Here is a 26,405-nt window from a genome sequence, read left to right as displayed (position 1 = left end):
GAAGGTCTCCCCTCAGCTCCTGTTCTCCAGCCGAACCCCCAGCTCCCTCAGCCGCTCCCATCACACTTGTGCTCTTGAAACAAGCAGCGTTATTTTATAATATTAAAAAAAATATTAGAAAAGTCTTGTAGCCTGTTTGCTGCTGAAGTTTCAGGGGCGAAAAAGGCCTTTCCATGGAACACCCCAGCCCAGCTTCTACCCTTGGCACCTCCTGCAAACCTTCACGGCTGCCAGAGAGGAGAGGGGAAGGAGGGGGACACAGAGCAGCACGGGGTGGGGGCTCCCGGGGTGTCTTTTGGGGAGGTAGAATAATCAGTTGCACGAACTTACTGTTTGTTCTCCAGGAGTAAAAGGTGCCAAGAGCGTGGAGGGGAGGGATGTGGCATCACCACCACCCGCAGCCGCGCTGCTGCCGCAAACCGCTGCTCTCTGGACGGGACGGGCAATGTCCGAGGTGCCTCCGAGTGTCACCGGGCTGGGCTGCTTGGGAAGCCGCGGGTGACGAGTGCCGGTGCCCGGGGCCCGACGCTGGAGCACAGGCAGCTGCTGAGCGCCAAGAAAGCATCAAGGTGCGGTGCGGCACGAACCGGGACAAAGCCGGGTGTCCTGGGGAAGGCACGTTCCCGCAATGGCTCGGCTGGCTCTGGTTTCACCTCCGTCACCGGCGTGGTGTACAGTGCCATGGCAACTTGGTTCAGCAACGCTGATGTGAACTGTGTGACGATGGCACAACCGGCCCCGCGCTGGCCCAGCGAGCTCGTGGCAGGTGCTGTGGATGTGGTTAATGGGGACCCATCCGTGGTTTGGGGCAGATTGCTGGTCAGGCGTGGTGCAGCGGGGCTACCGTGCACCCGGGACCCACCGGCACATCCCGGCTCTGGTGCAGGCCTGGCCCCTTGGCACCGCCGGTGCTGGAGCCCCCCAGGACCCCCGCCTGGCCCAGCCTGGGGGGCAAATCCCGTTGTGCCCCTGCTGGCAGCCCAAGTGACAGTCCCGGTGCGTCCAGGTCCCTGTGAGTCCCCACGGACCCTGCAGGTCCCCGTGTGCGCTGAGCCCCCGGCACTCGGGGGTGCGCGCCCCATGTGTGCGTCGACCCCGGGTTGTATCCACCCCCTGCACCCCAGGGCTCCCCTACACCCTGGTGTGTGCCACCCACCCCCTGCACCCATGGGCTCCCCTGCATCCTGGTGTGTGACACCCCACACGCCCATGGGCTTCCCCCGCACCCCGCTGTGTGACACCCACTGCACCCTGGTATGTGACACCCACCCCCTGCACCTATGGGCTCCCCTGCATCCTGGTGTGTGCCACCCAACCCCTGCACCCACAGGCTCCCCCCTGCACCCTGATGTGTGACACCCCCTGCACCCCAGGGCTCCCCTACACCCTGGTGTGTGCCACCCACCCCCTGCACCCCACGGCTCCCCCCACCCCCTGTTGTGTGACACCCCCCGCGCCCACGGGCTCCCCCGCACCCCGCTGTGTGACACCCGCACCCCGCCGCGCGCTGATCCCCGTGTGTTGCGCGCCCCCGCCCCGCGCGCCCCCGCCCCGCGCGCCCCCGCCCCGCGCGCCCCCGCCCCGCGCGCCCCCGCCCCGCGCGCCCCCGCCCCGCGCGGCGTCACGTGAGCGGCGGGAGATTCAAACCGCGGGTGGAGCCGCCGCGGCCGCAGCTGCAGCCATGGAGGGAGCGAGGCCGGGGCCGGGGCCGGGGCGCTGTGAGTGACCGGGACGGGACGGGGGCTGCTGTGGGGGGGCCGGCGGGCAGCGGTGCGGGGGGACAGCAGGGGCGGGGGTGCAGGTCAGTGTAGGGGGACAGGCAGGTTTGGGGGTGCAGGAGGACAGAGGAGGGTCAGGGGTGCGGGTCATCGTGGAGGTGGACAGATCCGGGGGTGCAGGTGGGTGTGGGGGGACAGCAGGGGCGGGGGTGCAGGTCAGTGTGGGGGGACAGGCAGGTCTGGGGGTGCAGGCGGGTCTGGGGGTGTAGGTCAGTATGGGAGGACAGGCAGGTCTGGGGGTACAGGAGGGTTGGTGGTGCAGGTCAGTGTAGTGGGACAGGCAGGTCTGGGGGTGCAGGTGGGTCTGGGGGTGGACAGAGGAGGACCTGGGGGTGCAGGTCAGTGTGGGGGGACAGGCAGGTCTGGGGGTGCAGGTGGGTCTGGGGGTGGACAGAGGAGGACCTGGGGGTGCAGGTCAGTGTGGGGGGACAGGCAGGTCTGGGGTGCAGGTGGTTGTGGGGGGACAGCAGGGTTGGGGGTGCAGGTCAACGTGGGGACAGGCAGAGCTGGGGGAGCGGCTGGTGGGGGGGACAGTGACGGGGCCTCAGGCACCTGGGGACAAGCTGGAGGGGACACGTTTTGGGGATGTGTCTGGTGGGGGTGCTGCTGGGTGCCATCAGCACCAGCGGTATGAAAGGGACCCCAAATCTGCAGCTGCGTCCCCTCTGGGTGCTGGCCCTGGGCCCTGGGCACCGGCCACGGCCGTTACTGGAGAAAAAAGGGAAATTGGAAACTTTCCTCCAACTGCCAGAAGGGCCTGACCGGTGTCACCGTCACCGCGTCTCGGCGCGGTGCCACCCACGCCGGGGCTGTGGGAGGCGCAGGCAGGCGGCTGCGCTGGAAACTGCTGTTTTTTTGTGAAATCTTCATTTGGATGGGGAAGGGTGATTAAAAAAGCAACCCCTGAACTGGGGGGCTGACGTGCCCCCGTCACCGCCCAGGTGAGCGCCTCACCGCCGAGGAGATGGACGAGCAGAGGCGGCAGAACGTCGCCTACCAGTATCTGTGTCGCCTGGAGGAAGCCAAGCGGTGAGGCTGGGTATGGGGGGACCCCTCTGCCTCAGGCTAAAATTTGGGGGGGCAAAAGGGAGTGCAAGGGAGGGGGGGATAAGGCACAAGGGGTGTGGAGGAGGTCAGGCTGCAAAGCACAAAGCTGTGAAATCCTGCCTGCCCCTGCTGCCCAAAAAACAACGCCCAAAACCGACTCTGAAGGGCCATTTCTGGCCCTTCAGAGTCGGTTTTGGGGGTTGTTTTTTGGGGGCGGGCGCTCAGCCATGCTGTTGCACCCAAACTGTGAAACAGCTGTTTGATAAACCCTGCAGCACAGGGGTGGGGGGCGACCTCTCCCTGCCATGGGGGGATTTACAGGGACGGAGGGGACGGTGGGTCTCCTTCAGGTGCTGCTTTTCCCGTGCGGGGGGTCTGGGTGGGGTACTGGGGGTCCATGACGTGCCCGTTTTGGCCCTGCCAGCTGGATGGAGGCCTGTCTGAGCGAGGAGCTGCCCCCCCCGACGGAGCTGGAGGAGACCCTGCGCAATGGGGTGGTCCTGGCCAAGCTGGGCCACTGCTTCGCCCCCGCCGTGGTCCCTCTGAAGAAGATCTACGACCGTGAGCAGACGCGGTACAAGGTACGACGGCAGCACGGGGGGGTGCGTTCCTTAGGGCATACCCCAAAACTGGCAGGGACCTTTCCATCACTGCTGAACGCGGAGTGGGGAGGGGGCATGCTGATTGCAATTAAGGGACAATTTAATTGAACAGGGCTGCAGGCTGCCCACGGCGGGGGAGGTTACAGGCTTTGCTTCTGGCTCTGAGCTCATGCCCTGGCTGGGAGGGGTTGAGGGAGAGGTGGAACCCCATGGACAGAACGTGGGGTTCAGCCTGATTCCAGCTGCTTCTTTTCCAGGCAGCCGGGCTGCACTTTCGGCACACGGACAACATCAACTACTGGCGTGACGCCATGAGCCACGTGGGGCTTCCCTCGGTAACACGTCCCCTCCGTTCCCCCGGGGCCAAGGGACGTGCTGGCCTTTGCCTTTGTGGCGATGCCGGGGTTGTGCGGCACTGGCTCGGCTCGTGGCGGGAGCCGGCATTGCAGGGGGCTTCGTCTCTGTCCCCCCACCCTCGGACACCATCCTCCCCAGGGACCATCTCGGTGGTGTCTCCACCTGAGCTGTCTCTGTCTCGTCGGCAGATCTTCCACCCAGAGACCACTGACATCTATGACAAGAAGAACATGCCCCGGGTGGTCTATTGCATCCATGCGCTCAGGTGGGGTCCCTGGCTCAGCACCGGGGCCAAAACCTGGCACGATTCCTGTTGGTGCTCAGGAGCCCTTTGGTGGCGTCACTGCGATGGCCTCGGCTGTTTCAGAAGCTTCTGGAGGGAGAAACAAGTAATGTTGCACTCATGGTGTGTGTCTGCTTCGTCTTTCAGCTTGTACCTCTTCAAGTTGGGGCTGGCTCCGCAGATCCAGGACCTGTATGGGAAGGTGGATTTCACAGGTACGGCACCGCGCGGGGGAACAGGGCCTGGGGGTCTGCCGACAGCGCTCTGGGACCCCTGTGGTGGGAGGGATGTGGGGAATGAAGACCTTGGCCAAGCTCTCCCAAAGCTGCCAGGGTGACGCTTGCCCCAGGGTGGGTGTTTGCTGCACCCCTCGGCTTGGCGGGGGAGCGGGGGCTCTGCTGGGCCCTGGGAATGGCGCTGAGTGGTGACACCTCTGTGCTCTGCTGCAGAGGAGGAGATCACCAACATGAAGCGGGAGCTGGAGAAGTACGGCCTGCAGCTGCCCGCCTTCAGCAAGATCGGCGGCATTTTGGCCAACGAACTCTCAGTGGATGAAGCAGCAGGTGATGGTGCCCGGGGAGGGAGTGGTGCTGGGCATCAGCCACGGCAGGATCTTGGCTCAACCCCCAAATGTCAAATCTGAGGCCAGCAAACTGCATGATGCTCTGGGGAATGCAGTGTGCCAAGGTGGCCACCAGCATCCTGGCTTGTATCAGCACCAGTGTGGCTAGCAGGACAAGGGCAGTGACCGTCCCCTGTGCTGGGCACTGGGGAGGACACACCTCAAATCCTGGGGTCAGTTTTGGGCCCCTCAGGCCGAGAGAGACCTTGAGGTTCTGGAGCAAGTTGAGAGAAGGGAACGGAGCTGGGGAAGGGGCTGGAGCACAAGTGTGATGGGAGCGGCTGAGGGAGCTGGGGGTTCAGCTGGAGAACAGGAGCTGAGGGGAGACCTTCTGATCTCTGACCTGCCCGAAAGGAGCTTGGAGCCAGGGGGGGTCGGGCTCTGCTCCCCAGGAACAAGCGCCAGGACCAGAGGAAACGGCCTCAAGTTGCGCCAGGGGAGGTTGAGGTTGGATGTGGGGAACAATTTCTTCCCCAAAGGGCTGTGGGGCATTGGAACAGGCTGCCCAGGGCAGTGCTGGAGTCACCATCCCTGGAGGGGTTTAAAAGACATTTAGACGGAGATAAGGTTCTCAGGGACATGGGGCAGTGCCAGGGCTGGGTAATGGTTGGACTCGATGATCTTGAGGGGCTTTTCCAACTGAAATGGTTCTGTGCTCTGGGGGGTGCTCTGGGATGCAGTGGAGGTACCTGGTTGCTCCTCCAGCCCCGTGTGCGGTTGCAGCGGCTGGCACAGCCCCCTCCCAGCCAGCAGCACCCAGGCTTCACATTAGCTGCGCTTGCTGTAGAGACACTGATGCCTCCCAGGCGCTGGAGACTGTAGCTTGCTCTTTGAGATGGGGGGTTACCACCATTGTGCGTGGCATGTGTCCCACTGCGCACAGGGATGTAGTGGATGGCCCATCGCAGCCCCCCGTGGCCCCTCTCACCCACCTCCTTCCCTCTCTGCCCCCAGTCCACGCTGCGGTGCTGGCCATCAACGAAGCGGTGGAGCGGGGGGTGGTGGCGGAGACGCTGGCGGCCCTGCGCAACCCCAGCGCGATGCTCCTCGACCTGCGCCAGGTGCTGGCTGGTGCCTACCAGGACGTGCTCCAGCGGGCCAAGCTGGAGAAGGGCAGCAATGCCAGAAACAGGGTGAGGAGGGCACGGGAGGGTCCTGGGGGGGTAGGAGAGGAGCAGCCCCTTTGGTGATGTGCTGGTGGGTGCTTCCAGCTGGGGGTGTCCCTTGGTCAGAGACCGTTCCCATGCTTAGTGGGTAAAACACAGCCTGGGAGCTCTTGTGCTGGTCACAAGATGGGGAAAGTGGGAGGGAAATAATTCCTCTTCAGGGGCTTGTTGACTCAGGGCTTGGGAAATGAGCGCTGGCATCTGTCAGGGACCACCCCCCTGTGTGGGGTTGGGGTGCGCTTGGGCGGAAAGCTCAGGGTGGGGCGTCTCTCTACAGTACCTGCAGGGGATCCCGGAGGGAGAGGACATCTATGACCGGTGTCTGACCCAGGCTGAAATCCAAGGGAACATCAACAAAGTGAATGGTGAGCAGATATAGATTTTCCCTCCTGGGGGTTGTCCAGAGCTTATTGGTGGGACCGGGGTACCCCAGGCTGCAGGAGAGAGCCTGCCCAGGGTGGGGGGCACAGCAGAAAGGAGCCGTCTGCTCAGGCCAGCTTCAGACCCAGTGGGGAGCGGGGCTGGGAGTGTATTTCCAAGGAGAAATTACAACTATTGGTATGAAGGCTTCAACTGTAGCTCCCTTTGCTCCCTGGGGCTGTGGGAAGGTTCACCCGCTTGCCTCGTCTGGGTGTGAGCTGGTCTCTCTCGCAGTGCTCGGGGCTCTGGAGGACGTGGATGATGCCCTGGAGAGACAGGACGCGCCGGGGCTGCTCCGCGCCCTGCAGGACCCAGTCCTGGCCCTGCGCCACCTCCAGCGGGACAACCTGGACCGTTACCTGGAGCAGCTCAGCGCCGACCGCGAGCAGAAGGCGCTGGTAGGGGCTGGGGGAGCCTGTGTTGGGGGGCGACCCGGGGCTGCCATGGTCTCCAGGAGGGAGGGGGGATCCCCCCATGCAGGGGATCGTTTGCTCTGCAGATCAGCAGAGTTCTGCAAAGGGTGTGAGCGTGGCTGCTTCGTCAGCACGAGCAGGATCTGGTGAGAGACCAGACGTCTGGGCTCAGTACTGGGGCCAGTTCCCTTTAATCTCTTTGCCAATGATCTGGACGAGGGGATCGAGCGCACCCTCAGTGAGTTCGCAGACAAGACATGGTTGGGTGGGAGTGTTGATCTGCTGGAGGGCAAGAGGCTCCACAGAGGGATCTGGAGCAACTGGATCGATGGGCCGAGGCCAATTGTCTGAGGTTCAACAAGGCCAAGGGCTGAGTCCTGCACTTGGGTCACAACAACCCCATGAACGCTGCAGGCTGGGGAAGAGCAGCTGGAAAAGGAGCTGGGGGTGTTGGTGACAGCGGCTGAACATGAGCCAGCGGGTGCCCAGTGGCCAAGAGGCCACAGGATCCTGGCTGGTACCAGCACTGGTGTGGCCAGCAGGCCCAGGGCAGTGACCGTCCTGTGCTGGGAATGGGGAGGCCAAACCGCGAATCCTGGGGGCAGTTCTGGGCCCCTCAGGCCAAGAGAGACCTTGAGGTGCTGGAGCGAGTTGAGAGAAGGGAACGGAGCTGGGGAAGGGGCTGGAGCACAAGTGTGATGGGAGCGGCTGAGGGAGCTGGGGGTTCAGCTGGAGAACAGGAGCTGAGGGGAGACCTTCTGATCTCTGAACTGCCTGAAAGGAGCTTGGAGCCAGGGGGGGTCGGGCTCTGCTCCCCAGGAACAAGCGCCAGGAGCAGAGGAAACAGCCTCAAGTTGCGCCAGGGGAGGTTGAGGTTGGATGTGGGGAACAATTTCTTCCCCAAAGGGCTGTGGGGCATTGGAACAGGCTGCCCAGGGCAGTGCTGGAGTCACCATCCCTGGAGGGGTTGGACAGACGGACACGAGGTTCTCAGGGACAGGGGGCAGTGCCAGGGCTGGGGGAATGGTTGGACTCTTGATCTTGAAGGGCTTTTCCAACCAAAATGATTCTGTGATTCTATGAAGTCTCTTTTTCTGCAGGAGCTGGGCTACATGGAGCTGCTGGACCAGGAAGAGGTGGTGGCCGGGATCCTGGCGGCCAACAAGAGGGGCGATGAGGAGCAAGCCAGTGAGTGGCCAGGATGGACACCAGGCTTGTGGCAGGTTTTGCTGCCCAGGGCAGCCCCTGGAGCTGGTGGCGGCTTGTCCTGGCTGCTGGCAGGGCCCCAGCGGGGATGGGGCACGGCCACCTCCTGCAGCCCCCGCGCCGGCTCACCCTGGTCTCCCCTGCAGTGCTGCGAGCTGTCAGCCGCATCAACGCCGCCATCCGCCGAGGGACACTGGCACAAACTCTGGAAGCGCTGATGGACCCTGCGGCGCAGCTGCCCATCGTGCACCCCCCGGCCGCCCCCCTGTACCAGCACCAGCTGGCCCTGCTGCAGCGCCAGCACCCACGGGTGAGAGCTCTGGGTCCCCTGGGTGGGGAGCGATCGGTGCCTCTGTGAGGATGGGGGGGTGGTTCCTGCACATCTGGGAGGGCTGCTGGGGCTGGAGGGTGGGGGCACAGGGGGTCAGTGTCTCTGCCCGCACTGTGCAGGGCGAGCTGGGGCAGGAGGAGCTCTTCGTGGCTGTTGAGATGCTTTCGGCCGTGGCGCTGGTTAACCGAGCCTTGGACGCCAGGGACGCCCGTGGGCTCTGGAGCAGCCTGGCCAGCCCTGCCCTGGGCCTGGCGGCGGTGGAGGATGCGAACGCGCAGCGGTGAGGATGCTGGTCTTGGGGTTTGGGGTGGGTGGGGGGGAGCAGTCCCTTGGGAGGGGGTGGCCAGGGGTTCTGGGCATTGCATGGGCTTGTTTCAGCAACATTGCTGCCTTGTGCCTTACCCTTTCGCCTTGGAAAAGCAAGGTAGCAGCTCTGGCAGGTGCTGTTCCTGCCTAAAATCATAGAATCACATTGGTTGGAAAAGCCCCTCAACATCATCGAGTCCAACTGTTACCCACCCCGGGCACTGCCCCATGTCCCTGAGAACCTCATCTCTGTCTGTCCAACCCCTGCAGGGATGGTGACTCCAGCACTGCCCTGGGCAGCCTGTTCCAATGCCCCACAGCCCTTTGGGGAAGAAATTGTTCCCCAGATCCAACCTCAATCTCCCCTGGCGCAACTCGAGGCCATTTTCTCTCATCCTGGCGCTTCTTACTTGGGAGAAGAGACCAAACCCCATCCCCTCCTGGCTCCAACCTCCTTTCAGCTCCTGCCCTGTGTCTCTCCTGCAGGTATTTTGAGGACTTACTGCAGCTGAAAGGCCAATGTAGGGAAGCAGGAGCTGAATTCCTGAGCTGGAATGACATTCAGGACAGCGTGAACAACACCAATTCATCAGTGCAAGAGGAAAACGACCGTGAGTCCTGCTCCTGGGAGGGTTGGTCAAGCAGGGTTTTCTGCAAACTTTCCAGGAGAGAGGGTGCACTGGGGCCCCATCCTGAATCAGACACCAGAGAACCTCGCACTGCCCTGGGCTGTGACACTATTGGGCTCCTGGGGTGGGGGCTGAACCCCCGTCCCCTTCCTGCCACACAGGAGTCCTCGCTGTCAGGCTGATCAACGAGGCGCTGGTGCAGCCGGACCCTGAGAAGACGCTGGCGGCGTTGCTGCTGCCGGCAGCCGCCCTGCCCGGCATCGTCCTCCCGACTGCGTGGCGCTACCACGATGTCCTGGCACGGGCACGACGCCTGAAAGCCCAGGTGGGGCGGAACCCCCTCCGGTCACTCAGTAACCCACCCTTGGCCGCGTGGCTTCCCCCATCACTCGGTACCCCCAGCCAGCACGGCATCCCCCATCACTCGGTACCCCCAGCCAGCACGGCATCCCCCACCACTCGGTACCCCCGGCAGCACCGCATCCCCCTGGCCGCACAGCACCCTGCAAAGCCAAAGGTGCTTGAGAGGTGATGTGGTGCAAGACCAGCGTGGCTGAAGCTCTTGGGGGACTGCCCAGCTTGCTAGACCCCATCTTTCCCCTCCATCTCCCCCATCTTGCAGGCCACAGAGGATGATGGAGCTGAGCTCTGGTGGGAGGAGATCCAGGAGGGCGTCTCCAGGGCCAACCAGGACACGGTGGCAGCCCGGAGCAGTGAGTGCTCTCCCCAGAATGGGTGCTGGGTCCTGGCCCACCAGCCAGTGGGGTGCTGTGGGGGGCAAGAAGGGGCTCACGTGAACCCCTTTTCTCCCACAGTGGCTTTGGGCATGGCTGCCATCAACCAGGCCATCAAGGAGGGGAAGGCGGCACAGACCCTGCGGGTGCTGCTCAACCCTGCCGTGTCCCTGCGTGGCGTGGTCAGCGCCTGTGCCACCGCCTACCAGGACCGGCTGGCGGCTCTGATGGCCACCAAGAGACAAGCGGGTAAAAGCTTGGGGGGTGCAAAACCTTCCGCCTCTCCAAGGAGCTGGGGGGGCACCCCTGCCCCAGCTGTTTGGGGAGCACATTTCCCCCCCCGCATTCTCCCCCAGCATCGCCCCCCTCCAGCATTCTCCCCCTCCCCAGTATCTCTCCCCCCCGCAGCCCCTGCCAGCCCCCCCAGTGCCCCCTGCATCCCCCTGTACCCCGTGCAGGGAGCGTGCAGCTGGGCTGGGTCCGGCACAGGCTGGCGGACGGCGCTGAGTTCTACCTGAGCCTGCAGAGCCTGGAGGGCAGCTGGCAGCGCCCGCGCCACGGCGGCCCCAACACCACGCACCTGAGCCGGGACGAGATCCAGGTACAGGCAGGACGGGGGCGGGTGGGTGCTGGTGGCATCGCCGGGGCTGAGCTTGGTGCATCGTGTTCCCCGCAGTCGGTCATCACCCAAGTGACCGCGGCGCACGACCGGGAGTGCCTGTGGGCATCCAACGTCGCCTTCGTGGTGCGGCTGCAGGCTCGGCTGCGGGGCTTCCTCATGCGTCGGGAGTTCGCGGCACGACGGCACGTCCTGCGGGAGCAGCGGCCGGCTGCCACCAGGATCTAGGTGACGCTGCCAGAAGCTGTCGCTCCTCTGGGGAGGGGGGGATGCAAACCATGGGTTACTGCTGGCAGAATCCTCTGGCAGGTTTGGGGGCACCAGTGCTGCTCTGTATGTTTAATAGCCGGAACTCACCCAAGGTGCTGCAGAGGGCAGGATGGGGGTTTTCTCTCATAGCAGCTGCTCTGGGAGCTGGTTTGCTCTCTTTTCCTATGCTGTGTTATCATAGAATCATTTTGCCTGGAAAAGCCCCTCAAGATCGAGTCCAACCGTTCCCCAGCCCTGGCACTGCCCCGTGTCCTGAGAACCTCATGTCCGTCTGTCCAACCCCTCCAGGGATGGTGACTCCAGCACTGCCCTGGGCAGCCTGTTCCAATGCCCCACAGCCCTTTGGGGAAGAAATTGTTCCCCAGATCCAACCTCAACCTCCCCTGGCGCAACTTGAGGCCGTTTCCTCTGGTCCTGGTGCTTGTTCCTGGGGAGCAGAGCCCGACCCCCCCTGGCTCCAAGCTCCTTTCAGGCAGGTCAGAGATCAGAAGGTCTCCCCTCAGCTCCTGTTCTCCAGCTGAACCCCCAGCTCCCTCAGCCGCTCCCATCACACTTGTGCTCCAGCCCCTCACCAGCTCCGTTCCCTTCTCTCAACTCGCTCCAGCACCTCAAGGCCTTTCTTGGCGTGAGGTGATCCCGCCACCCCTCTGCCCGCCATTTTGAGCCCTGAGGTGATTCCGGTGCCGCCATTTTGAGCTCCAAGCTGAGGGGCCCAGCACTGCCCCCAGGATTTTTGATTTGGCCTCTCCATTCCCAGCACAGGGGGACGGTCACTGATCCGCTGGCCACTATCCTCCCTTATTGTGCGCTTTCTGAAAAACCAACCGAACATCACAACGATGTTGCACATATCTCAGTACCTGGTGTTTCTTCTCATGGCCAGGCTTGCTGGAGAGGGTTCAAGCAGCGCAGAGCTTACCTGGAGAGGCTGCGTTACCTGCGAGCCAACACAGATGCTGCAATAAAGGTTTGGAAGAGTTTTCCTCTTCACCTTTTGTTTCCACACTGGACATCGCCACCCGTGTGCTTGGCGATGAGCCGCGGCATTTCCCCCCAACCCAGTAAAGAGGAAACTGGGGGGGAATGTGGCAGCTGAGCAGAGTGTGAGGGGATGGGGAGAGCTTGAGATGGTGGAGAATGTCTTGCAAAAAACCCCACGGTTTTCCCCCTGTTCCACCTTTTTGCTTTGGCCAAGCAAGTCCGTCCAGCATCCAACTTCTTGAACGTGTCTCACAGATCCAGGCGGGCGTGAGGATGTGGCGGGCTCGGAAAAAGTACCAGGAGAGGCTGCGCTACTTCAGGCAGAACGTGAGTGACGGGACAGGGAGGAAAACGGCTCCTGGGAGCACGGGACCCTCTGTGGGGACGGAGGGGGACGATCCTGAGCTTGCGGTCGGACCTCTGCCCCCGAGTGCTCTGCCACGGCTGGAGGGAGAAACTGGTGCGTCCTTGCAGGGGGACGGATGGGAAAGAAAAGGTGCCTGGTAGGTCTGGGAGCTGAATTATCAGGGTCTGTAAAGTGTGAGGAAAGAAAAACCACTCTGGTTCCATCAAAAGCCAACAAGGACTTCCAGATGCCCATCAGAGAGGAAGGTAATTTTGGGGGAAAAGGAGTGTGTCGGCTGCAGGAAGCGAAGCTGCGTCTCTGGGGTTGCTGTAGCATGTGAGATCCAGCAAGTGGAGGGGAAGCGGCTGCCAAGGAGGATGAAACCTTGAAATCCCTCGTGGGTTTTGCAGCCCCTTGTCCTGGGCGTGGGCAGATTCCCAGCGGTGGGAGCAGGCAGCTGGGTGCCCGGCCAGCTCTTCTCCGCTCCCTGCGGGTTTCAGGGCTGCTTTGGGCAAACATCCCCCATCCCCTTGTTTGTTTTGGCAGGTTAAAGCTGTAATAAAAATCCAGGCTTTTGTGCGAGCCAACAAGGCCCGCGGGGATTACAGGATGCTGGGTAAGTGTCTGCTCGTCTCTGCTCTGAAGTGGCTGTAATTAATTGGGAAGGGGTCTCTGCCTCCGCACTCGCTGGCCCTGCGCGGTGGGCCGGTGGCGGCAGGCTGGCCGCCAGCGTCACCATGGCAAGCATGAGAGTGTGGCAGAGGCTTGGTGGCCTCTCAGCATCACATAGAGTGGGCGCGGGGAGGTGTTGCAGAGCATGGTGACACCTTGTCCTGACTCCTGGTGTTACAAGAAGATGCTTTTTTGGGGGGAAGGACGGGGGTGTCTTTGCAAGATGCTGGGGCTCTGAGGCTCCACGGTGGGGGTGGCCGCTCAGTTTTCCCCACGAGTGTTGATGGTGGCGCTGTGCCTTGCTGCAGTCCACGCAAGGAGCCCACCGCTCAGCATCGTCCGGCGCTTCATCCACCTGCTGGAGCAGAGCCAGCACGACTTCTGGGAGGAGTCGGAGGTGCTGCGGCTGCAGGAGGAGGTGGTGAAGAGAATCCGTGCCAGCCGGCAACTCGAGAGCGACCTGGACCTCATGGACATCAAAATCGGGCTGCTGGTCAAGAACAGGATCACGCTACAGGTGGGGAGGAGGAGACACTTCACCGTGGCCCTGCCGCAGTGTCCAAGCTGTTCGGGCAGGCAGAGCTGGTCCTCTCCTCTCTGGCATCACAGCTTGAACTTCTCTCCACTTTGCTTTTAAGGTGTTGAAGGGATTTGGAGGGTGTTGGTCCCTTCTGACAAGTAGCAAGTGATAGGATGAGAGGAAACGGCCTCAAGTTGCGCCAGGGGAGGTTGAGGTTGGATCTGGGGAACAATTTCTTCCCCAAAGGGCTGTGGGGCATTGGAACAGGCTGCCCAGGGCAGTGCTGGAGTCACCATCCCTGGAGGGGTTGGACAGACGGACATGAGGTTCTCGGGGACATGGGGAAGTGCCAGGGGTGGGTTATGGTTGGACTTGATGATTTTGGGGTGCTTTTCCAAACAAAATGATTCTCTGATTCTCTCTGCTTGCCCTGCGGTTCCAGGAGGTCGTCTCCCACTGCAAGAAGCTGACCAAGAAGAACAAGGAGCAGCTCTCGGAGATGATGGCCATAGACAAGCAGAAGGGGCTCAAGTCACTCAGCAAGGAGAAGCGGCAGAAGCTGGAGGCCTACCAGCACCTTTTCTACCTGCTGCAGGTGGGACTGGGGGGGCTCTACTGTGTCCCCCACAGCTGGGGAGCAGCGTGGGGACCCTGGGCCCCACCCCATGACACTTGGGGTTAAGCTCGGTGTCCCTCATCCCTGCAGACCCAGCCTGTGTACTTGGCCCGGCTGATTTTCCAGATGCCCCAGAACAAGTCCACCAAGTTCATGGAATCAGTGATCTTTACGCTTTACAACTACGCGTCCAACCCCCGAGAGGCTTATCTGCTGCTCCAGCTCTTCAAAGCAGCACTGCAGGAGGAGATCAGGTGGGTGGCCGTGGGTGCCCTGGTTTGGGGACAGGTCTGGGAAAAGGCTGGACCAGGAGCATCAGCTTGGATGCAGTTGAACACTGGCTGCTGCCTCCTGTGTTAGGGAACAAACACACCGGCCCATTCCCTTCCTTCCATCCATCCTGTCCTTCTCCCCAGGTCCAAGGTGGACCACGTCCATGACATCCTGACGGGGAATGCCACGGTGATCCGGCTGGTGGTCAGCTTCTACCGCAACGCGCGTGGGCAGAACGCCCTGCGGCAGATCCTGGGGGGCCCGGTGCAGGAGGTCCTGCGGGACAAGACCCTCAGCATCCGCACCGACCCCGTGGACATCTACAAGGCGTGGATCAACCAGACCGAGTCGCAGAGCGGGCAGAAAAGGTCAGGCCCTGGGCAAGGAGGCTTAGCCTGACCGCAGGGTTGACGGGTGCTGGGATGGGGATGCAGACCTTGTCTTCCATCCACAGCGAGCTCCCGTACGAGGTCAGCCCCGAGCAGGCTCTCAGCCACATCGAGGTCCAAAGGCGCTTGGATATTTCTATCCGCAACCTCCTTGCGATGACAGACAAGTTTGTCTCTGCCATTACCTCTTCTGTAGACAAGATCCCGTATGTATCTCAGTGGTTTGTACACATGTCCATGCAGCACTGTCAGCTTGAAGGTGGCTTCAGCAAGACCTTGGAAAGGGAGGTTGGGTGATAGGGGCTTCCCAACCCCTTAGTTGGGGGCTTCCCAACCCATAGTTGCTGCAGGACTGAGTTACTGTGTTCAGTTTTGGGCCCCTCAGGCCAAGAAAGGCCTTGAGGTGCTGGAGCGAGTTGAGAGAAGGGAACGGAGCTGGGGAAGGGGCTGGAGCACAAGGGTGACGGGAGCGGCTGAGGGAGCTGGGGGTTCAGCTGGAGAACAGGAGCTGAGGGGAGACCTTCTGATCTCTGACCTGCCTGAAAGGAGCTTGGAGCCAGGGGGGGTCGGGCTCTGCTCCCCAGGAACAAGCGCCAGGACCAGAGGAAACGGCCTCAAGTTGCGCCAGGGGAGGTTGAGGTTGGATGTGGGGAACAATTTCTTCCCCAAAGGGCTGTGGGGCGTTGGAACAGGCTGCCCAGGGCAGTGCTGGAGTCACCGTCCCTGGAGGTTTTAGACCTGTACAATATTGCCATGAACCATATGTTGACCTAAAGAAAATGGGGAGAGCAACAGTAATTCCAAAGTGTCAGAAAATATTTAACATTGAAACTTGTTTTCACATGGACCAAAAGACATGCCAGGTTCAAATACAAAGCCTGTTGTCGTCAACAACTGTGACCACTTTAGAATGAACCAGTTCATTGCATGCTGAAGCAACACCGTTGGTCAAAAAAACAGTTTCTGGCATAGCACTATTTGTAGTTACTTTTGCTTTCTCTGAGAGACTGCAAATAATAAGATGTAGACATTAACACCTCGTGAATACATTTAACTTTCCGTTTAGCTATAGCTTTATTCAGCATGGCTGTAGATAAGGGTAACAGCAAACAATCATTGAAGCTTAAAGAACATTTTAAAAAGTACCAAGGCCTCATATTTGTTCTGAAACTGTTTTGTTTTCAGGGAATACTGTTTAATTTAATTGTCTTGATTTTTGAATGGATGCGGAGATGAGGTTCTCAGGGACAGGGGTCAGTGCCAGGGGTGGGTAATGATTGGACTTGATGATCTTGAGGCTTTTCCAACCAAAATCATTCGATGATGAAGGCCCCTCTGGGGATGCCTGGGCTGGCAGCAGGGTAGAGGGGGGACCTGTGAGGGACACTGCAGCCTCCAGCCCTTTCCGTGGGTTCCTCCATCACCCCAAGGCTGGGGCTCGGTGCTGCTTGTGTGATGTCAAGTAGGGATGGGGCAGGGTGCTGAGCCTGGTGCTGCTCCGTGTGCTGATGGGACCTGTCCCTGCACCCTCCTCAGCTATGGGATGCGCTACGTGGCCAAAATCCTGAGGACGTCTCTGGCTGAGAAATTCCCCAAGGCCCCCGAGGAGGAGATCGACAAGGTACCCTGGGGCTGGAGGGTCTGTGTGGCTTGGTGGCCTTCAACCATGTGCATGTGTGGAGGGACACTCTCCCTCCACAGAAAGTCAAGTTCCCTTAACTTGAAAAACTCCTTCAAGTCAACGTTTTCCTTGAGCCACTAAGGAAATGTCCATGGTAGCTGTTCTCTGTGCTGCTGTCCCCTTGGGGAGGGTCCCACCGGGCCGTGCAAGGACGAAACAGCACGGCTGCCACCTCCTCGGGCACCAGCCCGCCTATTCCTGAACACCCAGCCTGTCTTGTGCCCTAGATCGTGGGGAACCTGCTCTACTACCGCTTCATGAACCCGGCAGTGGTGGCCCCCGATGGCTTTGACATCGTGGACATCTCGGCCGGGGTGACCCTGCACCCCGACCACCGCCGCAGCCTGGGCTCTATCGCCAAAGTGCTGCAGCACGCAGCTGCCCGCAAGGCCTTTGACGGGGAGAACGCACATCTCTGCGGGGTCAACCAGTACCTGGAGGACACCTACCACAAGTTCAGGTGGGCACTGAGATGGCATTGGGCTGGGAGAGTGGTTACGAGCCGGTGGAAGGGTTTGGGGGCTGACTGAAGAGGTCCCCCCTCGCAGGAGGTTCATCTCTGCTGCTTGCTGCGTCCCGGAGCCAGAAGAGAGGTTTAATGTGGACGAGTACTCAGAGATGGTGGCAGTGGCCAAACCAGTCATCTACATCACAGTGGGGGAGCTCATCAACACACACAAGGTAAAGGGAATTAAATCCACCTGCAGAGACGCAGGCACCACCTCCTCTGCTCTCATCTCCTGAGCTTCCTGCTAGATTTCATCACTCTCCTCTGTATTATCACCAGCACAGCTCCTTCCTGGTTTTTTTTTGTTTTGGTTTTTTTTTGGTTTTGTTTTTTTCCTTTTAAGCAAGGAAATAATCTAGATACTTCAGGTTCTCCGCTGCTTGTCCTTCTCTGAACCTTGTAACTTTGCAGTCCCCGCTCAGGTGCAAAGGCTGTTGCATCATTCCCAGCTGGCCTTCTCTCCCTGTTCTTTTGTGTGTCCCTTTGCCACTGACCCTCTTCCCTTGCACCATCCAGCTCCTGCTCGAGCACCAGGACTCAATCGCTCCACACCACGGAGACCCCCTGCACGAGCTGCTGGAAGATCTCGACGAGCTTCCTACGCTCCAGGCCCTTGTCGGTAGGTAGAGCTCCGGGGTCCCCACCCACCCTGGCAGGAGAAGGATGAGGATGGTTTTTTTGCGTGAAGCTCTAGCTGGATTGCTTTGGGCTTGGAGAAGCCAACCCTCCGGAGCCCCACGTGGCTACTCGGGCTCTCTCTGCCCTCGCAGGGGAGAGCATTCCCAGCCTGGCGGACGGCAGCGCCGAGCAGGGACTTGCCCACCTCAGCAAAATGGAGATGTCCCTCACCCTCACCGGCAAGCTGGTGCCGGCGACCAGCAGCGAGGAGAGCGATGCCAGGAGCTTGCTGCTGAGGTGAGAACAGGCTCTGGGAGCTTCAGGGGGGCTTGTGGAGGTTGGGATGCTCAGGGGGGGCAAGAAAACCTTGGGAGACAACTAAGTAATGTGCTGCTATGGTAGAGGGGGGCCACGGTCCCAAGGGACCTCCCTCCACCCCTCTCTCTGGTCTCTAGCACCAAGCAGATGCTGGTGGACGTGATCCAGTCCCAGGCAGGAGATTCCCTCGCAGAGATCCTGTGGACACGGGCCTCAGAGCATGAGGTGGGATGCGTGAAGCTGCTGCTGGGATGAGCTAAAAAAATTCTTGAGGAAAAGGCGAACAAGCACAAGCCATGAGCAAAAAGCTGCCCTGCTCCTCTCAAAGGCTTGGCCACTGCTTTTATGTTCCAGCAGTGGCTGGGCTCTTTTTTTTTTCAGAGAAAGCGTGTATTAGGGGCTAGGAGAGACTCATATCAAAAGGGGTGGTGGGGGGTGGGTTTAACTGCTCCGTCTCCTCCTGTCCCATTCCAGCAGGGTGCCAGGCTCACCCCCTCCTGTCTCATCCTCAGGAAGCCTCCCATGAGCATCTCATGCGCAGGCGAGCGCTGCGGGACGCCCAGACCCCCGTCACGCTGAAACGCAACCGCTCCCTGGCTGCCAACAACCAGCTCTCTATGGAGGACAAGAAGCGCAAGATCATCCGCAACCTGCGGCGCTTGGAGAGCCTGGGGCTGGTGGAGTCTGCTCACCAGTACCAGGAGCTCATCAATGAGCTGGCCAAGGTGTGCTGGGGGACACTGATCTGGGACGTCACCTCACTAAACCCACCTGACATCTCACTCGTGTGCTTCAAGCAAGCTCTGGGTGAGCTGTATAGGTTTTCTTGTATGGCTTCGTTTCCTCCAGGACATCCGCAACCAGCGGCGGTACCGGCAGCACCGCAGAGAGGAGCTCCTGAAGCTGAGGCAGACCTTGCAGGGCCTCAACGCCAAGACCTTGTTTTACGAGGAGCAAATTGATTATTACAACCAGTACATCAAGACCTGTCTCGACAACCTGGCGGCCAGCAACAAGTATGTTTCCTTACCAAAACCAACCCCAATAATTTTTAAACAATATATATATACTTTTCATTGCTATCTGGATGTTGTGAGGTCCGAGGGGTCGCATCTGGCTGGAGTCCAGCTCTGAGCGTGTGGTCCTTTCTCTTCAAGGGTCAGTGGGAAGAACAAGAAGCTGCAGCCGCTGCGCTACACGGCGGCCCGGCTGTTCGAGAAGGGGGTGCTGCTGGAGATCGAAGACCTGCCGCTCAGCCAGTATGTAACTCCTGCTCTGTGCAGAGCTTGGGCAGGTAGAGGAAAACAGCTCAGAGGAGGGTGCACGTGGGCCCAGCGTTGTCCCTCTTCAGGCTGGGGCTGGTTGGTCCGGGTACAACTAGAGCACGGGATGGTTGGGATGTGGAGGGGGTTTTTGGGCTGGGTGGGTGACCCGCTTCTTGAAGCCACTTTTGGTAGCGAGTGGCTCCGTCCCTTCAGGTTCAGGAACGTGATCTTTGACATCATCCCCTGCGAGGAATCGGGCAGGTTCCAGGTGAAAGCCAAGTTCATGGGGATCGACATGGAGCGGTTCCAGCTGCACTACCAGGTGGGGAGCCCGGTCTGGGGGGGCAGGGTTTGAGGGGTGTCCCCACACCTGGTTTTGGGGGACTGGGAGCCCTGCCCTGAGCTGGGGATGCCTCGCTGTGCAATTCGCTGCTGCAGACCCAGCTCCGTGCTGGCTCCCCTCTCCCTGAGGGTGGGACAGACCCCCCCGCCGCGGCGGTGACCGCCACCTCTCCTGCAGGACCTGCTGCAGCTGCAATACGAGGGCGTAGCCGTCATGAAAATGTTCGATAAGGCCAAGGTCAACGTCAACCTGCTCATTTTCCTCCTCAACAAGAAGTTCTTCAAGAAGTAACGGGGTGGGTGGGCGTGGGGGGCTGTGGGGATGGTGGGGTGATGCAAACCTGCCAAAGAGACCCCTCGGGGTTGGTGCTCCTGGGCCACCCTGTCTCTGTGCAGGGAAAGCTGCTGCTTGCAATGGAGTTTTTGATGCAGCCTTTGAGCATCTGCAGCCGCCGGCAGCCAGATGGGGAGCACAGAGGGCTCGGAGCTCAGCCCTGGGCAACCCCAAATCCCTTGGGACCCCCCGCTCCTGCTTGCGCAGGCGTGAGCCGGACCTGACCCTCCTGCACGAAGGATGTGGCTGCCCCAGCTTTTGTGGTGTGCATCGCTTTTAAATATTTTTTTCATGGGTGTTTTGGCTGTTTAGTTCCTGTTTTGCTAACAGCTGGCTGCTTAAGGACACTATGGATTTCTGGACACTATACATGTTTTTAGTGATTAAATAAAGGTATTTTAATATATTTTTCTTCCCACTAAAAGTGAGGAAATGTCAGAGTTAGACTTTATAGGAGGCTCAGAAGAGAAGGAGAATATAGAGGCAATAACTGCTTCTGAAGACACCCATGGGCTGTTCCCTAGTAAATCAAAGTGCAATGGGAGATGTTCTTGTTTTTTCTTTTTAAATTAATTTCACTGTCTGCTCTCCAGCCAGGCTGGGGGCAGAAATAGAGGAGGGTGGCCCAGAGCCGCTGCTGTCCTGGTCTGCGAAGATTTTTTGGGACACCTGAGTGGGAATCTCTATCGCTGCTTCAGTAACTGCCTCAGCACCTTGAGGCGGCTCAACGGTACCCTCGTATATTGGCGTTGAGGGCGTCTGTCTGTCTTGTCTTTGGAAAGTGATGCGTGTTCGTGAGGATTTAGTGTAATTTTTTTTTTATTTCCCTTCTGTCGTATAAAAGCTGCAAACAGCGCTTAACCCTCTGTCGTGTGTGCTGCAGCCCAGCTGTGCTGCCCTTATTCATTTACTCCAAATAAATTTGTATGTGAAAATAGAGAATTGCTCTAGATGATTCTCCTTCAGCCACCTCTGTGCTCCTTTCCTCTCACTTAGCGGGTGCTTTCGGGCTGGTGCCGTTTCCTGCAGCCCCCCCATCCCCTCCATCCCGTGGCGTCTGACTCAGCGCTGCTTCCACTCTGCTCTTGCACAGGGAATTTAGGCCACTTTCAGACACACTTAATCTTTGAATAAATACTATGATTACATCTCACGAAGACTATGATTATATCTCTGAAGGAATGAATCGGGATCAAGCTGCAGCACTCTTGCAGCTCTAAACCAGGATGGGGCTGTGGTTAACCTGTTGGGTGCTGTGCCACCAGCAGGGACAAGGGCTCTGGGAGTTGCTGGTGTATATTACCTATTGCCACGTTTTTGTTTTTCTTCTGGTTACCACTTTTTTTTCTTCTTTGCTTTCAGCAGAAGAACTGCCCTTTCCCTGGCTGTGGCTCGTTGCAGGTTGTTTGCCACCAGCCGCCTCCTCCAGCAGCTCTTGGCTTTGCAGGAACAGCATTTGACACTGAAATTATTTGTGATGTTTGGAGGCTGGAGTGGGAGCCCAATGTAAAAAGCTCTGCATAATGATAATAATCCCCAGCTATTTGTTATCAGTCCTGGCACAGGCTGGAGGAGACTTGGTGTTGCTGTGGAAAAGGTGATTTTTTTTCTTTTTTTTTTTGGCTCCTGGAAAGCTGGGCCGTGTCCAGCCACGAATCGGGCACTGGCTCTGACCTCCTGCCCGTGCATTTCGAAAAGGAGTTTGGAGGGGGAAATCCAGGCCGGCGATGCCGAGTAGGCCCGGTGACGCCAAGCAGGCCCGGCAGGGGCTGAGCAATCCCTGAGGCAGCTCCACTAGATGTCATTGCAAGCTGGAGAAAGCGCCGTGACCATGGGCGCCAGGCACGGGCCGTGGGTGCTGTGCCGTGGCCATGGGTGCTGTGCCGTGGCCATGGGTGCCCAGGCACGGGCCGTGGGTGCTGTGCCGTGGCCGTGGGTGCTGTGCCGTGGCCATGGGTGCCCAGGCACGGGCCGTGGGTGCTGTGCTGTGGCCATGGGTGCTGTGCCGTGGCCATGGGCACCAGGCATAGGCCGTGGGTGCTGTGCCGTGGCCATGGGTGCCAGGCACGGGCTGTGGGTGCTGTGCCGTGGCCATGGGTGCCCAGGCATAGGCCATGGGTGCTGTGTCATGGCCGTGGGTGCTGTGCTGTGGCCATGGGCGCCAGGCACGGGCCGTGGGTGCTGTGCCGTGGCCATGGGCGCCCAATATGGGCTGTGGGTGCTGTGTCGTGGCCGTGGGTGCTGTGCTGTGGCCATGGGCGCCCAAGTATGGGCTGTGGGTGCTGTGTCGTGGCCATGGGTGCCCAGGCATGTGCGGTGGGTGCTGTGTCGTGGCCATAGACGCCCAGGCGCAGGCTGCGGGTGCTGTGCCGTGCGGTGCCGTGCACTGTGGGTGCTCCAAGGTCCCTGTGGCACTGTGGGGACCGGCAGCCTCCCGCCGTGGGGTGCCGGATGCCACCGTGTTGCGCACGTGCTGTGGTCCTGGGTGGAGGGATGGAGCGGTGGCACCAATCCCCGGACACACAGGCCGAATGTGGGACAAAGTGGGACTGGGGCACATGGGTGAAGGGGACTTGTCCTCGCACACACAGCCCTCGGCCTCTTCCCTGCCCTGGGGGCTTTGCCCAGGACGCAGAGCTTGCTGGGGGCTGCGTGGTGCTGGCCAAGGCTGGGACAACCAGCTGAAAGGGGACAGGGAGGAAAGGCCATTCCCACCTCGACCTGCTGCAAAAACCATCCTGAAAGGTGTTATTTGAGGATGGGAGAAAGGGGGAGGTTTGGGCTCCCTCTGAGGCTTGTATTTCATCTAGTCACAGGATCACAGTGTCAGGGGTTGGAAGGGACCTCGAAAGCTCATCCAGCGCAACCCCCCCGCCGGAGCAGGAACACCCAGCTGAGGTTACACAGGAAGGTGTCCAGGCGGGTTGGAATGTCTGCAGAGAAGGAGACTCCACAACCTCCCTGGGCAGCCTGGGCCAGGCTCTGGCACCCTCACCGCGAACAAGTTTCTTCTCCTATTCAAGCGGAACCTCCTGTGTTCCAGTTCGCACCCATTGCCCCTTGTCCTGTCACTGGCTGTCACCCAGAAGAGCCTGGCTCCATCCTCCTGACACTCCCCCTTTCCATATTGATCCCCATGAATGAGCTCAGCCCTCAGTCTCCTCTTCTCCAGCTCCAGAGCCCCAGCTCCTCAGCCTTTCCTCGGCAGGGAGATGCTCCACTCCCTGCAGCATCTTCGTGGCTGCGCTGGACTCTCTCAGCTCCAGCAGGTCACCGGCCAGCGCCCTGCGCTCCCTGCACAGCCACACGTGTTGTTCGTGCAGTGGGTCCCTTCGCTGACCCCCAGGTCTGCCCTGGCACACCCAGCTGCCATCCGGTGTTCCCGGCTCTGCAGAGGAGCTGGTGGCTGTGCCACGCCACGCTGGAAGCTGCCACCTCCCCGGCCGCTGTGCAGCCCCTTAGCGACACCAACCCCAGTTCCTCCAGCCTCACACTCTCTCCTTCGTTACTTATTGCCATAACTGCCTCCAGGAGTATAAATGAGCTGCCAGATAAAAAAAAAAAAAGATGAAAAATAGGGCCTGAGAGAGGGTTAACAGAGGTATGCACAGAAGTATATGCATGTGCATATATGTGTGTGTGAGAAGGAGAGAAAAATGGTGTGGCATATGGGATAGATGTTAAATATTCCAAATCTACCCAGGCCATCTCTTGGGGCATGGGAGATAACCCCCACAGCCCCTGGCACTCTGCATTTGCAGGAGTTAAGGAGATGAGAGGCAGCTGCCAAGTGAATCAGTGGGGATAGGGGCCACCAGACCCCCCTGGGGCTGCTGCCCCGCTCCAGGGTGGGAAAAGGGGTGGCCAGCTCTGGGATTTCCCAGATTTTGGGAGGGAGAGGTGAGGTAGGATGGAGGAGCACAGGAAGGTTCATGGCTGGGAGCTGGCTCTGCTGGAGCATCCTTTGTCTACTCCAACATGCTCGAGGAACCCACAAACCCGAAAAGGACAAAAAGTTTTTAAATTTAGCTCAGAAATCTGCTGCTGAGGATCCCGATTCCACCAGCTCGGGGGCCGCCTGGCCTGGTGCAGCGGGTGCTGGGCAGGCTGGCTCGGACGCAGCGCCCCCGGGGAGCTGGTCTCCCCGGCGTCACGTGCCGCAGCGATGCTAATCCCATTTGGAAAGCCCGCGCCCCACGCTGTGCCCACTAATCCCCCTCGCCAACACGGCTGCGGAGCTCGGGCTGCGGCGCTGCCTCGGCCAGCCCGGGGGTGTCCCTGCAGCCGGGGTGTCCCTGCACCCAGGGCGCACGGCCGCATCCTCCGCCTGCTCCTGCTTCAGCCTTGAGGATGCTCATGTGCTCCCTGCTCTGTGCCAAAGGGTGCTGAGCCCCGGACCCTCCCCAAACACACCCTTGGACAGAGGCTGATGTAAAAGTCAGCAGGGTTGGGCTGTACCGGGTACATCCCAGCTCTGAGGCCAGGACACCCCAACAGCCCAAGGAAGCACCGCAGTGTCCAGAAGGAGGGATTCACTTGGCCAACCTGGTATCGGCACAGCCCCGGTCACTCGGTTCGCAAAGACCTTGCCTGCGGCACCCAGGAGGTAGGTGAGCGGCTCAAGCCTGCCCGTATGGGACTCGGGGTTCAGCACAGATTTGCTGGGTTCCTCCCCAGAAGGAGCCGCTTTCCTGGCAGCACGGGCTTTGCAATGTGGCTCCTGCTGGGATGGCGCAGGCTTCGTGCGCTTAAAGAATAATATTGTTGTTCCCTTCCGATGGTAGCAGCTTCCTCGTGGGAGAGGGGGAAAAGCACAAACCGAACGAAAATAAGAGGGGAATGTTTGCCGACTGTCTGCTGTGTGTTGTTGCTGTTTGTTGTGTTTCTGCGGTTGCTTTGGCAACCCTGGGAAGACATGCCAGCCTGTAGCATCGTTGGTACCAGTGCTCCACGGCGAGGAGCTGGGGCTCAGCTCTGCAGGGCGAAGATGCCAGCCCCTGGTGGGCTTGCGGGGGCTTTGGGGCTGGGGAATCTATGGGGTCGCATTTGTGTCCAGCTCAGCTGGGTGAGCTTGGGACGGGCACTTGCTTTGCACCCCTGGGCCACGGCGTCCTCTGAGAGGGACCCAGAGCTGAGATTAGCAAAGAAAACACGGCTTACCGGTCTGATGGGCTCCCCTCGCCCATGGGGAAAGCAGCCAGCCCGGCTGTTCCTCGGGGTGCCTGGGGACTATCTGTGCTCAGCTCCTTCATTTATGCCCAGAAGAAAGGCAGCGAACCAGCTGTATCATAGCAGGGTGGCTGGTGCCATGCAGCACCGGGCACAGCTCACCAGAGGGGCTGCAGGGGCTTCGGGTGACGCTGTGTGTGGATTCGCCTCTACCCAGCCAGAACCGTGGGTTAAATTGCTTTTTATCTCCTGTAGCTTCATCTCGTTCTGCTTTGCAGGCTGGGCAGCGCGGGGCGGAGGTGGCGGCTGCCTGCGCAGGCAGCAAGGGATGCTGGCAGGCTCTGCGGGGCAGGGTGGGCGCTGCGGTGACCGGGGCAGAGGAACATGGCCAGAGAGGGGAAAAGGGCCGAGAGCCGGCTCGGGGAGGATGAGGATGCTCCCAAAGCCCCTGGGTCCCTCCTGCAGCCCCGGAGCTGTGCAGGGCTGACATCCATCAGAGCAGGAGCCCAGGGCAGAGCAATCAGGAGGTGGGTGAAGACTTTGCCCCTGAGGACCTGGAACCCTCTGTGCAGCCAGGGCAGCACCAGAGATGTGTGTTAACCCTTCGGGGGCTGCAGCAGGAGAACTGAAGGGGCCGGAGCACAAGTGTGATGGAGCGGCTGAGGGAGCCGGGGGTTCAGCTGGAGAACAGGAGCTGAGGGGAGACCTTCTGATCTCTGACCTGCCTGAAAGGAGCTTGGAGCCAGGGGGGGTCGGGCTCTGCTCCCCAGGAACAAGCGCCAGGAGCAGAGGAAACGGCCTCAAGTTGCGCCAGGGGAGGTTGAGGGTGGATCTGGGGAACAATTTCTTCCCCAAAGGGCTGTGGGGCATTGGAACAGGCTGCCCAGGGCAGTGCTGGAGTCACCATCCCTGGAGGGGCTGGACAGACGGACATGAGGTTCTCAGGACATGGGGCGGTGCCGGGGTGGGTAATGGTTGGACTCGATGATCTTGAGGGGCTTTTCCAACCAAAACCACTGACTCTACAATTCTATGATTCTAAGAACTGAGCTCCTCAGGACGTGGGCACCGTCCTCCCGGAGCCACCAGACCACGGTGCTTTGGTGGTTATTCCTGCAAGGAGAACTGAAGGGGCTGGAGCACAAGTGTGGTGGGAGCGGCTGAGGGACCTGGGGGTTCAGCTGGAGAACAGGAGCTGAGGGGAGACCTCCAACATTTTGAGGGCTCTGTTGCTTTCCATTCTGCTTTGCACAAGAAGTTTTGGCACGGAAAGGTTGCAGCCTGTGCCTGGTCAGAGGTGCCCATTTAATTAAATGATTTAATTGCCGCATCTCCAAATGGCGCTTGTTTTAACTGAAAGGAGAGGCCTGATGAGGAATCCTGCCCTGAACTGGAAGCTGACTCATTCTCCTCCCGGCCTCAGGGTCAGCACTGGACTGCAAATAAACACACCAGATTCCCACTGCCGGGGTCTGGGAACGTGCTCCCAGCCCTGCGTGGAGGGCAGGGACCCGGGATCCGCCTGCCTCCCGCTTCATCCTCCCCCCAGGAGCGTGGGGGGCTTTGGTGGCACCTGGAGCCATCACGAGG

General features: G+C 60.2%; 1 protein-coding gene across 1 annotated transcript; it reads left to right on the top strand.

Moving 5' to 3' along the window:
* The first annotated feature begins 476 nt into the window (after nucleotides 1-476).
* On the top strand, nucleotides 477-19,604 carry IQGAP3 (IQ motif containing GTPase activating protein 3). The gene is given in 38 exon segments (XM_065653564.1): nucleotides 477-491; nucleotides 2,725-2,807; nucleotides 3,250-3,406; nucleotides 3,685-3,762; nucleotides 3,973-4,049; nucleotides 4,215-4,282; nucleotides 4,517-4,630; nucleotides 5,644-5,822; nucleotides 6,142-6,220; nucleotides 6,510-6,673; nucleotides 7,789-7,876; nucleotides 8,041-8,204; nucleotides 8,345-8,505; nucleotides 9,018-9,142; nucleotides 9,322-9,485; nucleotides 9,783-9,873; nucleotides 9,976-10,143; nucleotides 10,353-10,495; nucleotides 10,571-10,741; nucleotides 11,667-11,750; nucleotides 12,020-12,091; nucleotides 12,657-12,726; nucleotides 13,091-13,299; nucleotides 13,745-13,897; nucleotides 14,009-14,172; nucleotides 14,335-14,559; nucleotides 14,646-14,786; nucleotides 16,117-16,201; nucleotides 16,489-16,721; nucleotides 16,810-16,942; nucleotides 17,286-17,388; nucleotides 17,540-17,684; nucleotides 17,843-17,930; nucleotides 18,218-18,430; nucleotides 18,555-18,721; nucleotides 18,863-18,964; nucleotides 19,184-19,292; nucleotides 19,491-19,604. Coding segments are annotated over 37 exon segments (4,866 nt in total). The 5' UTR covers nucleotides 477-491; nucleotides 2,725-2,742.
* Nucleotides 19,605-26,405: the final 6,801 nt, after the last annotated feature.

This window comes from Caloenas nicobarica, chromosome 31 (genome assembly GCF_036013445.1).
Source record: "Caloenas nicobarica isolate bCalNic1 chromosome 31, bCalNic1.hap1, whole genome shotgun sequence".
In the NCBI taxonomy this organism is placed as follows: domain Eukaryota; kingdom Metazoa; phylum Chordata; class Aves; order Columbiformes; family Columbidae; genus Caloenas; species Caloenas nicobarica.
Note: the sequence above shows the minus strand (reverse complement) of the source record. Positions and strands in the feature narration are given on the sequence as shown.